This window comes from Corvus kubaryi, unplaced genomic scaffold (assembly GCF_017639235.1).
Source record: "Corvus kubaryi isolate FWS band 111438036 unplaced genomic scaffold, C.kubaryi_AGA036_p1.0 74, whole genome shotgun sequence".
Classification (NCBI taxonomy): Eukaryota; Metazoa; Chordata; class Aves; order Passeriformes; family Corvidae; genus Corvus; species Corvus kubaryi.
In genome coordinates, this window is record NW_024582061.1 from 17,829,521 (window position 1) to 17,843,593 (window position 14,073).

At 37.3% G+C, this 14,073-nt stretch overlaps 1 protein-coding gene across 3 annotated transcripts in view; it reads right to left on the reverse strand.

The window, feature by feature from the left end:
- Window positions 1-400: 400 nt before the first annotated feature.
- The window catches only part of LOC121675335 (putative RNA-binding protein Luc7-like 2), a 29,706-nt gene continuing 16,033 nt past the window's right edge, over window positions 401-14,073 (reverse strand). For 2 of the 3 annotated variants that reach the window (XM_042050682.1, XM_042050684.1), the window contains 8 exons: window positions 10,395-10,493; window positions 9,465-9,575; window positions 8,665-8,808; window positions 7,447-7,623; window positions 5,341-5,432; window positions 4,438-4,467; window positions 3,343-3,537; window positions 401-1,316 (listed from right to left, as the gene is read on the reverse strand). In XM_042050682.1, coding sequence (XP_041906616.1) covers window positions 1,124-1,316; window positions 3,343-3,537; window positions 4,438-4,467; window positions 5,341-5,432; window positions 7,447-7,623; window positions 8,665-8,808; window positions 9,465-9,575; window positions 10,395-10,493 — 1,041 coding nt within the window. In that variant the 3' untranslated portion in view covers window positions 401-1,123. The remainder of the gene's footprint in view (window positions 1,317-3,342; window positions 3,538-4,437; window positions 4,468-5,340; window positions 5,433-7,446; window positions 7,624-8,664; window positions 8,809-9,464; window positions 9,576-10,394; window positions 10,494-14,073) is intronic. The other variant, XM_042050683.1, reaches the window with a different exon arrangement.

The following is a 14,073-nucleotide window of genomic DNA, read 5'->3' on the forward strand; positions in this document are numbered from 1 at the left end:
AGCAACCTGGCCTAGTGAAAGGTGTCCCTGATCACATTAAGGGGGTTGGAACTGGATGATTTTTAAGGTCCCTTCCAACCCAAACTGTTCTATGATTCTGACTCCACATGTTCCTGCTTTTGAAGATTTTAGGATAATCAGGATTGTAAGCAGAATGTCTGCTTCTCCTAGAGCCCATCTGTGTGTTAAAAACTCTAATAACCAGATATTTTTTAAAAGACTGAATGGCTAGTTAGCCACCTTAAGAGACCAGTACATCCTTGTTAAGTTACTGGACAATATGGTTTCTTTTTTATTTTTTTATTTCTTTTGTTCTTAATTTTTGTTTGTTGTTGCTGGTTTTTTTGTTTGTTTTAATACAATTAAAGATGTACCCCACAATAAAAAGCAGAAAGAGTCCTTATGGAAAAAAACAAATATATTGAACACATACCAATCAAATGGTACAGATATGGGACTGGCTTTGATTTCAAAATTTAAGTAGAAATAAAAAAGATGTAATGCAACAGCTGTTCAATTTCCAAGTCTAAATAGGCACTGTAAAAAGACATTTCCGCTTTCTCCAGCACACATTCCTGTCTAAATGCTCCCACTGTAATCAACTCCTAGGATCCCAAACAAAAATAAAGCCCAACACTGGGAACATAACCTTAGAGTAAAAGTTAATATCCACCCACCCTCTTACAAAAAAGCAAACAAAAAAAATTTCCCCCAAATACAACCTTTCAATGCTGCTGTTTTGACTGGAGCAGAATTGGAGAATTTATAAAGGTTCAAAAGCACCCAAGGCAAGTAGTACAATATAATTTGTTCACTAACTTGTATTGGAAAGGAGATTAAAAACATTGAGATCTGCATCTTGGTACATAAAACTGTTGTCCTGAATAAAGAGAAATCTTTCAGAAAAGTTTTACAACTTGGTGGAAGTCCAGGACCCAGCTTTAGGCATCATTAAATCATGGGGTTTAATTCTGACTTTGTTATAACCACTTTTATATACTGTACATCTACCCTAGTTGGATCAGTGTTGGAACTGCTCACTGGTGTCCCTTTGAACAACTGTAAACTAAACCAAAGTATGCAACTCCATAGGAAGCTAGAGATCAGGTGAATATACAGCCAGTTATATCTCCCCTGCTTCACGCTCCTCTGAGCTCCTCGGCTCTTCCGATCGGCCATTAGCGCTTTCGTACGAACGTTTCTTGTCTTTGAAATCCCGCGGCGACCTCTCCCTCGAGCTTCTGTCTTTATCACGGGATGTTCTATCGCGATCTCTCGAACGCTCTTTGTCTCTGGAAGATCTTTCTTTAGAGGATCTGGAAGGTGCAGTGTATTTGAGAATTCGAGTTAGATGTGAATTGGTAGCTATCAAACAGCATTTAGATTTTATATTTTTCCTCTTTTTCCAACCCAGCTTTAGATTTATATAAACAGAAGCGTATGAGAAGACATCAAATCATTCTACCCTTCTCCCTTTCCTACTTCCCACTTCAAAAGACAAGTACTTTGAGGTAGGATTTAATCTACATTTATTACAGAGCCCAGATTAAGTTCAATGTGCTTCCCTACATCTCTTAGTTTCAGCCTCCACCTCCTAGTTTGCATTAACTGGAGTTTAGCTGAAATTTCTCATCTGCAGTCTTTTGTTTAAGAATAGTGTGTAGCCTCAGACATATAAATTACAAACTTAAAAAAAAACATGTTTAAAACCAGGAGTTTACTTAAAAGTGAGGGGAAATTAACTTGCATAATTCTGGAAGGGAGGCTACTATATGACAAATACAAACCAAATCTGGAATCTGTTCTACAACCGTATTTTGTTGCAAGTATTAATCCTTGTGTGACTTTGAAAGGTTGGGGTAGTGCTCTTTTTAGATATTTTACTCTGATAAATAAGCATTTTCAAAACCTTTATGATGGAGTCAGCAAAGACCTGTTTTGTTAAACAAACTATGTAGTTTTGAATTAAATTAGCTACTTGTATGGGAGGAAAATGGATTAGACATCCTCCTCTATATTCACTTACAGATGTACTTAGATCTGTTGTTGAAAAACACTGCATCTGTATTTTACCATGTACTGCAATCACAAAATATTCTAATACAGACTTTTACAGAAAATCTTAACAGCATGCTATAAAGCTAGCCAATCATTTCCTAGCCAAAAGTTTGGTACACGGGACAGGACAGTGAGACTGTACTCTCTCCACTTACAGAAAGTTACTGTCACTTCACCTCAAAGCTTCAAAACTAAGGTCTGCAAAATGCTCCTGTATTAATTTCCTTTTGTAAGCTTACAAAGAAGTGACCTTCCATGTTGGTTGCTCATCTGAAAAGATTGTTTTCCCTACAATGTAGTGTTTTGCAAGACTTAGTACTTGCAAAAATCACTAAGATCCACAAGCATTACCCCTATTCCACAAACTACGTATCACAGAAGAGAAGCTACATGCCAAATAAGAGGTTCATCTTAGTACAACTGTTTATCAAGTATCTTGTGTCCAAGTCCCCTGCAGAAGTAACAAAGATTACTTACTCCTGAAATAATTTGAACTATAAGCCCTGCATGTGTGGCCACTTCCAAACCTGACCTTTTATCTTCTTGCAGGTCAACAATCTCAGGGGTTTTAAGACTGGGCACCCTATCACTGTACTGCCCTCAAAGTATGCTACAGTGGGTAACCTATACAAGAAAGGAATCCTGTTTATGAGCAGACCTCCCCACGAAATGCCTCGTTGTGTAATCCCAACTCTTTTAAGTTATGCTCATTCATGTAAAATAAGCCAGCCAATCCTCAGGAGCAGACAGCAACTGCATCATTCAAAAGCAAAAGCCCCAGCCTGCCCCCTGCAGTAATCTTTCCAGGAGAGGTCCTTGCAAAGCAGTATCTTCAGATGCAATGCAACAAGTTTATTTTCAGGCATATGTGAACTTGTTTTTATCTGGTGCACTACACAATAGATGGGCTCTGGTGTTGGGAACAAGAGTCCAAGGGAAAACCTGAATATATGACAGTAAGATTACTGCTGATATCCCTGGGTTCAAATGAAAATCAACTCTTTCACTTTCTATGCTCCAGGAAACTGGTATTATCAACCGGACACCAATACTCTGTAGCACTCATCCAGAACAGAAATAATATATAACCCTGTTATTGTTATTAAAAAAAAGAAAATAGATCAGTCTGGTGTGTTAAATCATAAATATGTCGAAGCTGTAACTGAAATCTGAGACAGACTCGAAGTGTCTTTAAATTACCAAGTAGTAGGCATAAACTTAATTTAGTGTGAAAATTCTCATTGTGTGTTAGGAAAAGCCATTTATTTCTAGGGCAGCATTCACCTCTTTTTAGAGCTGCGTTCTCGGCTTCTCTCCCTGGAGCTGTGCCTGCTTCTATGATGGCTGCGGCTCCGGCTGCGGCTGGTGGAGCGGGACCTGTGGCGGTGGCGCTTCTCACGGGATTTGGATCGAGTCCTTCTCTTCCGTTCCCGCGAGGCTGAGCGAGACCGGTGTCTGCGGCGATCTCGGGACCTAGATCTAGGAACAGAGAGGGCTTACACCACCCACTGCTTTCATCCAGCTACTCTTACCAGTGTGCTGTGAACGTTATGCACTCTATGTGTAAGCACATCTGTATAGAGAATGGCCTGCAGTGTTCAGAGCCGTTGCAGTGTCTGATCACAGGCAAACAGACGGGGGAAAGCAACATTAGAAAGGCTACAAACTCCTTTTTCACTAATCCAGACAATTTTATAGTTAATTCATGACTGTATGGCTACAGCATAGCCAATTCAGGCTCCTGAAAGCAAATAAAAATATGAAAAAAAATATTTAAAATAGTGTCTTTATCAGTTAAAGCTGTAGAACTTCATGATGCAGTGACAGGGATCATCTGCCAGAATCTATGTATTATGATGTTCTTTAAAAACTGGGCTGTATTGTTCCCCATAGCTACAACAACAAAACTAGTCTGGAAGGTTCTAAACACTATACAAATTTAGTTTTTTTTTTTCTTCCCCAAATCACTTTGCAATCATACCTCAAACTTTGACCTTAAACTGTGTAGATTTGAAAGAACACTCATACTATTCATGGGTGATCTCTTAAGAGTTAACCTGGTGCTTAGGATTTTGAAAACATGGGCTTTCACCAAAAGGTACTAGCCAGAAGCTTTTGAAAGAAAAAGCAATTCTCTGTTTGAAGTGTTACTTAGGACATGAAGCTGCATTGTAGTAGCCACAAAATAGATGTAGATGTATAAACTCAGTAGCATGGTGATAAATAGTGTACAAACACACAGAGAGATGACTATGTAACAGAAAGTTTTGTTTGTAAAGATGGACATCTTAAACTAACAGTGCTAGACAAACTTAAAATGTTCCAGCTTGTGAAAGGCTAACTTCACCGCTGGTATTCCTTGTCTGCAGATTTATATACCTTTTGGCATGCTTGCTGTGGGATCTGGACCTGAAATAAATGGAAAATAGTAATTTTTCTTAAGAGAATCTCACTATCAAATAAAGTGCAATTTAGTAATAATAAACCAGACTAGTTGACCTGTTATGTCATTTCTTGTTTTAGTAGCACGTATTTAAAGGCATTTTATTTGATGTCAACGTCTTTGTAACATATTTATCAGGAAACACATCCTTGTTTTGTGTTGGTTGGGTTTTTTAAAATTTATTTTTGAGACTACCCTACTAGAAACCCAGAAGAATATCTAACCAGCTTTTTAATTCACATCCCTCCCACAGAAAAAGCTTACAGTTGAAGTCAGTATTCCCTTATTTCCTGACAGGCAAATAGTACCAGACTGCAAGAGATTTCAGAAATTCACACTGTTAACCTCTGAAACGTAACATGTTGAGAGAACTGTGGCTCAGGTTCCATTCCACTCTAGCCCCACAAGGCTTGGAAGCCACTATTTCATAGAAGAACAGGGAATTGCTTTCCTTAATCATACATTCAGCTACTTCCAATAAGGAAGATTTCTAACATCTATGAAGAAAATTGCTAAGAGATGTAAGGAGCTCATATGTGTGTAAGCTCACATCTGTCAGGTCTGAAAACAAGGTACACACCTGAAAATTATCTAATTTAAAGACCCCTTTTTTCAAATACGTAGAAAAAATACTATCAGTAGCTTTTAAAAAGGCTTTTTATGAAAACAATTCCATGTTTTAAGATTTAGAATGAAGTTCCATCTCAATCCTTGTAAGTTTCCAAGGAATGCAAACTATTGTAATTCTGCAAATTTAGAATTGTGTATGAACTATATCAGAGTTTTCTTATTAAACATAAACAGGTCATAATGTACATGCAATTAAAACAGATCCCTACCTCCTTAGTTTCTCCCTTTCTTCTCTTTCCCTCTCCTCTCTGCGTTTCAGACGCTCTTGATTTCGTTTCTCCTGTTTATCAGCCACAATCCTCTAAAAGCAAAAGAAGGTATTAAGTTATATTTAAAAACTTCTCACATGAAGGTGCTATAAGAATAATCTAGACAGTTCACATTCAGTTCTTTCCCTCAGGCATATCCCCTTTTCCTTGTGTATATTATTCCCACTCTCTTCCTCAGTATATATACATGTATTTTTTTTTCTTGAAGAAACAGAAGTTATTGCAGAAGAGCTGCATGTGTGTGTTACACGAAGACCTGAAATATGCAGAGTTAAATATTTAAGTTTTTAATAAGAGGGAATTCAGAACAGTAAGTCATGCCTTTAATGTGAGTTTCCATGCCAATCCTATCATATTTTGGACACTGGGGAAAGGCAGAAAGGAATCAGAACTGGGAGAGCTAATTGTTTCTTAAAGGACTTGGTTGGGCCGACACCTAAGTTTTGAGGCTACTTGTTTCTGTACTGTGACTGTGGGACAAAGTTAGAGCAGATGCTTCAGCTGACAGCCCCCAGGGTGAACTCACTACTACTGGGGACAAGGCACGCTCAGTAGAGGGCCCTCAGATGTGGAACTCACAACTGGAGATCTGGCCAAACCCAAGTCTTGCCACCTTCTGGACATGATGCAAGAAATTCAACTCTTTGTAAAGACCTTCTTCTGAGAGGTGGAATTGCCCCAGCAGCATCTTGATTAGATCTCTGAGGAGAGCTCTGAGGAAGGAGGGGATAGTTATTGTTTTCTTTCTTTGTTAGCAAAGCACTTCGAAAGACTAATTTATTGATGCTTTGGGAATGTGAAATAGTTATCCATGCATATTTTTTTCCAAATGGTGAAAATAATGTTATTTCAACCCTTTATGTCAAATTATATCTATGTTTCCTTGTACAACATCAGCAATTTAACTACAAGCAAGGTTTCTTGTTCAAGTGACTCATTGCATAATTTCATGGAGGGATGAGAGGAAGCACACATGACCCATTCTAAGGTCTAAGATTTAAGTTACACCAGCTATATTTAGGAGCCTAGATTGCCAACATCATCAACAGAAAGAGTCAGGCTCTCTGAAGGGTAAGTCACAGTACCCATGCAAGACAGCTGGAATATTACAAAACATAAACCAAGTCAATTTACTCAAATCCAGTAGCAGCAATTTCTGCTTTCAGGGCTTCAACCAATTTAGCTATTGTCTTTAGTGATTTCTACAGTTAAAATGCTTAATTGAGCTGTGAACTCCGTAATTTGTACATTAAGGTCATAAATGGCATCAGTGTTCATATCCATTCTCTTGAAAACTGGAAGTCCAGAATGTCATTCCAGTGTCTTTCTTCCAGCATATGATTTCTGGTCAAGATAGGTTATAATATTCCAACTGGATTTTAAATGTTCAAGCTCTAGAGAACATGCAACCTCCCCATAGCAATTATTTCTGACTTCAAGATATACATAATTTGTATTCCCACTTTGGATAGCTACAGCGTTGAGTTGTTGGAATCTATTCAAAGTCACTTCCTAATTTTTGTCCAGATAAAATAAACAAATTGAGTTTTAGTCATTCAACATACAGCAGGTTGTTTTGAGTTCCAAGCATTTCTTTACGTTTTTTGGAATGCTTTTCCAAGTGTTGTTATCCTCCTTACTACATGCTCTTGTATTTTCAAGAGTCTCCTTATTACTTTTAGGAGATGAATAATCTAGCTAAAAGCAAAGTTCATTTGGCTATCTCCCATGACTGCTAAGTCTGTTTCAACATTGCTGTTCGTTCAAAATACAGTTCTCCATTTTACAAGTGATTCAAGCTCTTTGTTCCCAAGATGCATTACTGTGAATGTGTGTTTTAATATACCTCAGTGCAAAAGAGGTCATCTTACAAATCTATCCAGGTAATTGATGTTAAATTAGAACATTTAGTGTTTTTAGGCTAATGAAATCCAAAAGTTTAAAGTGGTATGAAAAAAATTCACACACCCAGAAAGACATATTCCATTAAGGTTGTCTGGCAAATAATTAAGTAGGAGCACACACAAAAAATTAAGGATGATTTACCCTGAGTTCCTCAAGTTTCTCTCTTATTTCAATAAATCCCAAATGTAGTTTTCCTCCAAAGTGATCAGCAAGTCGTCTGTCATTGTCATGAAGACCAAGATAAGCCGAGCACACTTCACAAACCCGTAGCTTCTGCTGCTGAAAGCTGGAGGCAGGCATAGAATTCCTGTATACTTCCTAGGGGGGAAAAAAAAAAAGCATTTGCTGTTACTTCTCAACGCACATAAACACAAAGATGACACTTTACCAAAGATACACTACAAATAACCAAATACAATGTACACCAGAACACCTTTTAGTTAATTCACACTATTCATAAACCAACTGTCTCATTAAGATACAGAGCAGATTTCCTTATTTTGAAAACGGAACATATTTAAAGATAGGGCATCAGCAACTGGCTTTTAAAATTAAAAAAAAAAAGTGGGGCAATTACTATGTTAAGATTATATTACATAGAAGGATGAGCAACTTTTTCATGTACAACAATGAATACACATTAACACTACAATTACTATGTTAACGTATTATGAAAATACTATGCCAGCTTTAATTCTGAACCCCATTTAAAACAGTATTAGTTTCCTGAGAAATCTATCTGCATTTTAGACACTAATTAAACACATTAAAGACATTCAGATGACAGACCAGCAAGACTGCCAGCAATCCTTCTGGTACTATGGAAACAACTGCAGATACTAGAAATTTCAGTACCTTTGTATAATACAATATGGAAAAGCTCTTGGTGACTTCTATCACCTGAACATTACAACGATCATTTTGACTTTCCTGATACACAGGACATGAGCTCTCTTTTAGTGAAGACAACGGATCAGTTCACTGAAGCTTTCCAGTACGAGTCACATCAGCACAGCATGAGGTTATAACAGGGTTGCCACAGCAAGAGCCGTGAGACCAAACCAGGTCAGTGCAACCATCACAGCCACAAAGGTAGTGTCCACAGATACTGACCAATACAGCCAAACTAGGATAACTGCAGCATTTGTGGAAGGAAGTATAATTTTAATAGTATAGGAGTGTACCAAAGGGTAGAAACTTTAACTGTACAGGGTGCCACAAAGCAATTTCTTTAGTTTTAAATGAAGCAATTAGCTAAGGAAGTGACAGAGATAAGATGTCCTGCATTACACAGAGGCCAAGCAATTTAATATTTGACCCTGCCCTCTCCATCCCCCAAGCCTTACACAATCAACTTACTTCTGCTTCTCTCTTCTTTACCCGAGCCTTCTCCACTTCATCCATTACTTTTTGAGATTCTTCCACATTCCCATCAGCTCCGAGCTGTTCTACTTTGGCCAACAGTTTCCCAATTTCTTCATTCAATTCATGAACTCTTTCAGCCTTGAAAGACAAGGAAAAGCTTAACACAGGAAATGCTTTTAATTATGGAGAACAATCTGAACTACTACTGAGTTATGATACGCAAAATTGGAAGGATAGAATTAACAGAAACATGCAGAGAGAACTTCTCCAAGTAGAAGTGAAACAGAAAACGCCTCTCTGCAAAAAACAAAGAAAAAGGCTGAGCTACCAAGCCTATGTACAGTAACGGGAAAGGATTTTGTTCACAAAACTTCAAGTAATTCACGCTGTTGTCTATACAGCCTATTGCAGTCTTGGAAAATTAATATTTGTACAACCATTCCTCCTAGCATTTGCATATATGTGCAGAAAAATGACAGGGTGGTGGTTTTTTTCCCATTCAAAAAAGATCTAGAGAAAAGTACATCGATTTTTCTTTACTTTTTGGAAGAAGTTTGCGTCAAAAAGTACAAGAATTGCAAACATTTCCTGAGGTCAAAAACATCAGAGAGGTCTCTTCCCTGTGTTCCCTTCTGTGCCTTAAAGGCAATTTTAGGGAGGATAGAGAAAATGTATTACTTTTCCCCTCTCTTCACTATGAATTCTTAGATTTGATATATTTTCAAAACTTGGAACTGGCTCCTTAGAAAAACTGACCTTCAAAAAGACAGCAGTAACTAGTTTGACATGCTTACCTTAGCTGCAACTTCAGCACTGATCTCTTCCTGGGTTTCTGCTAGTCTTTTCTTAGCCACTTCTGTTCGCCGGTCACAGTCTGCAATAAATGACTGCAGGTGGTCCATTGCCTAAAACATCAATAAGAACAAGGATCAACACTGTCAAGAATATAAATATTTCATTAGCTGTAAGGCTTCTTAAGTTTATTAAAGCTTCACTTTTGCAAGTTTTTATTAGTGATTAGTGAAACAATAATCTACCAGTTTATGCTGACTAATCATACATATTAATACAAACGGTTTAAAAAATTATAGTCTACACATTGTCATAGTTTCTAAGTATTTGCAGAAATTTGGAAGTGAATCTGTCTTAAGACATCTCAAAGAAGAAGTGAGTATTTCTAGTAGGCATTAAAATTCTTGAAAATCTATTCAGGATCACTTCATCCACCCACTACATGCAATACTGAAGCTTTTTTCCACTAGGATTTTAAGCTATTAAGTATATTAACCATCCCTCCAAATAACAATTAAAAAACCCAAACCCTTTTGTCCTAGCAAAGACCAACTTCCTAGCTGGGAGTTCAAAACAAATCTCCAATGCAAAATTACTTTTGTTAAGTGTAGAATTTAAAACTCTCTTCAAAGCAGACACAGCTTTAACATTTGCTTGCTATTTGATAACACTAAGACAGCACTCAGGTTTATGATACTCTGAGAGGCTGTTAACAGTTCTACCTAGAGATGACTACCACACAAATTAGCATATAATCACGAAGAGGCAAGTATCTTCATGTAAGTGTGCCAAGAGTTTTTCTGCCTCTTTATAAAATTGCTTTTCAAAAGTCTTCCTTCAGTCTGTACCAAAACTTAACATCTGTTGCTCAATTTATCCACCTAGTTACCCAAACTAATGCTTCCTCTGCACCATTAAGACAAAATACATACATCAAGCTCAAAGAAGAAATCTTGATCTTTGGATGCTATTTCATAGTCTGCCCTTAATGCCAGGTCATGCACTTTCAGGCATTCTCCAAGGTCCATTCTCTGAAAAGACAAAGGCAATGTGGTTTAACTTTTCAGAAGTGTTACAAGGAATAAGGTTAGCATGATTTTCTTTAACAGTCAAATATCCTGAAGCAAGTAATCTCTTCTGTGGGAATAAGAGTTTAACAAAGCTATAAGATGATAGGTCTTTGACAGATATGCACAAATCAAGAAATAACAGAACCAGAGAGAATGAACAACTTATCATGATGGCTGTTTGCATTACAAAATATCATTGATGTCCTGCAAAAATGCTGTTTTACTAGAAGTTCAAAAAAAGTGACTGAAGTGGAACATCATGTATTGAACTTGAACAGTTTAGCAGAAACAAGTTCCATGAAAATAACTGGCAATTAAATGGTCAAATTCTTGACCTGAACCTGTCTGCACACTCTATGGTAATGTGTTTCAGTTATATTCATCACCTGAAAGAGATATAACCACAGCACCATTGTAAGTGCTGCTTAAAAAACATTCTTGAAACATTTCAAGTAAGACAGCCAAAAATCAAATCCCTGCAAAACATTTTGCAAATGAGTGAAGACGAGCTGAGTGTTGGACCACGTTCAAGAACCATAGAAGAAAAAGTACAGATATTCCACTTGTAATCTAAAACCATTCTAGAAAGGGCAGGAAGGAAGCATGAACGTAAAAAGCAAGTAGGCTGCATCACTGATCTTACATACAGTGCCACTGAGGAGAGTGCCCAGATCTTACTAGGTAACAAATACTGGTTATAAACTGAATTTTACATAGGAAACAGCATAAGAAATTCTAATTCAGTCTGTTGTTCATGGCAAGTCTGGTAACCAAGAGCAATGTGAACTTGACAAAAAACAAATGAAAAAACTCCACCCACAACCAACCACCAAACTCCACCCCCCCACCCCCTAAACCAACCACCCCAACCAATTCGTAATGGAAACAAAATTGAATAAACCCAAAGCAACCTCTCTGCAAAAGCACAGGCTGATGTAGAGTCATTGGATGTGATTGATTTACAGCACTTAAAACTAGCAGAGTTTCAGTTAAGTCTGCTCTTGGCACTGCTCACTTAATATTAAGAAGAATTAATCCTTTCTTAACACTGAAAGCGCATGATGAAAATTGAACTCTGATTGAAAAAGCTGTTACTGTTGTAGTTAAAAAATAATTTTAAACCTAAACCTAAAATAATTAATAACTTGCATTGTGAGTTTTGTAAATAGAAGATGAATGTTAACTCACAAAGTGCTGCAAGCCAAATGAGTGAGGGTTTTGTTGGGTTTTTGTTTGCTTGTTTTTAATAAATAAAACACTTGATTTAAGTAAACAATCCAAGCTTCCTAAGTATAGTAAAATAAACAAACCCCAATTATTTTAGTCTTCTCAAATTTTTACTTGGACTTCCAATGAAACCATTAACTTTTATGGAAGTTGTTGGTTTATTTCATATAGAAGTTTCAGGTAGAGAAAAAAACCCCACACCAGTAAAACAAAGAATTTTGAACTTGAAAAGTTGTTTTATAAACTGCAGTTATTTAAATCCCCTTCAGCCACCATAAATCTGTTTTCCAGAAAACATTTGATTGCAATAGGGAACATCTGACTGCAATGATGAAGGAAAAGATTAGTTTTTCCTTTTGCAACTATACAGGACCTCAGCAATTTCGTTAACTGACGCAAATCCACAAAGACCTCGAAGCTGAGCTATGTATTATAGATGTCTCTTTCCAAGTCATACTGACACTATTGAAACGGAAGCATTTTTTCAGGAAAGTACTTCAATACTTGGAGAGCAATGTGAAAGAACTTTTTAAAATTATCTGAAAATTCGACACTTAAAAATTATCCTAAAATTACAGAAAGAGCAACTTTATACTGATTCATTTCTTATACTGAATAAGGTCTTTAAGGCTAAACTGTAAAACACAAGGCCAAGCCTGTCTGAAGTTAAACACTTAAGTTAAAAATGGTAAGTCTAGTGACTTACTTGAATAGGTCTGAATACAATGGCAAAAAGCTTGAAACACATCCACCACAGCAAAAAACCACCCCACTATTCTAAGATGCAAGCTGCATACACTTTGAATAAATGCATGAAATAAAATTCCATCACACACTAAAAGACCCCAGAATCCCCATAACACTACCATGACACACTGTTCACTTTACATGTGTTTTATGCTTCTCTCTGTTTGGGTTGGATTTAACCTCCACAAAACAGTACATTTCCTGATTTCTTTGCTTCTTCCTGAGAATCGTGAATCCAAAGCCTGAAAGGATGGTAATTAGCCTGAGCCAGCATTACTACTGAGAAACGTTCTGTCCTCCTCTTATCCCTGTGCTGTGCCACTCCAGGCTGGCACATCTGCCTGTGCTGTTGAACACAATCTGGGTACTGACTGGGTAAAAAGTATCTTAGCAAACCAAACACAGAGGCAAATTTTTTAGCAGTGTGCCTTTGTCCAACCTGTTGGGCAGCTACACAATGTGCTGGCAACATGTAGAGGACAACACAGTAGTGGAAGAAGCTGGAGTCTCTTACAGTATCAAGATAGCAAATTCAAAAGCTGTTGAAAACCTTCAGTAATGTTAATGGAAATTTTGGGGGACAAGGAGTGTGCTAAAAAGGATTCCTTTTTATTAGATGCTTCAATCACAAGAAAAGAAATTTTGGCTCTCCTCCCCCCGTTTGACCCAACAGCACTGCCTTCTAAATACTCGCACAGCATAACAGACAGGGAGCAAGAACAAGCAGGCACAAGAGAAAAGGATTCTTTATCATTAGTTTTGCTGCTGAAGAAATTACATCATTGTTGGAACTGCTCCTTAAAACAGCCTATACTAGTCCTGGGTAACCTTTTGAAAGTCTTCACAGAAATAATACCACTAAATGTCTTTCATAAGAGTTCTATTAGCAAACCCCAATGTAGAGAAATATAAAAAATGCATCATGTTTAAAACTCTTAAATAAGTTTGCATTTAAATGCAAAAACAAGCTGAAAAGCACTTCTGCTGGTCTAAGTTATGCAACATCAGGCAGAGACAACTCATCCTGGGGATGATTCATTACTGTCAAAAGTCTATGCTGTATCATGATTGCCAAGAACCTCAATAAGCACAGAGCAGCTTGTATTAATCTGGTATAATATGGGTAGCTGCAAAGTAGATGGACAGCAGATGAAAATGGACAGAAGATACAGTAAGGCACATTATTTTCCTTTTCCACAAGTCTACCTTGCAATTTGGTGCCAAGACATGCCCTCCCCCCCAGAGGCAAAGAACAAGCATTGGTAGTCAGCCATTTAAAGATCAATCACATTTGAAACAGAAGATGGCTAAGAGGGAGACCCACATTCAGACACTGAGTTAATGGAAGGCTTAAAAAGAAGAAGCTTACACTCTTTTTCACTGTCAATACACTGACTTTCAGACAGACTTACACTACTTGAAAGTGATTTACAGAGGAGTTCAGATGAACAACACAAAGAAAGGTGAAAATATCCAAGTCCCCAAGCTAGATGTAACTAAACTTCATTGAGCAAGCTAAGCCATGCTTTGGGTCTTTTTGCAGTTTTCTGCACTTTTACTGAGATTA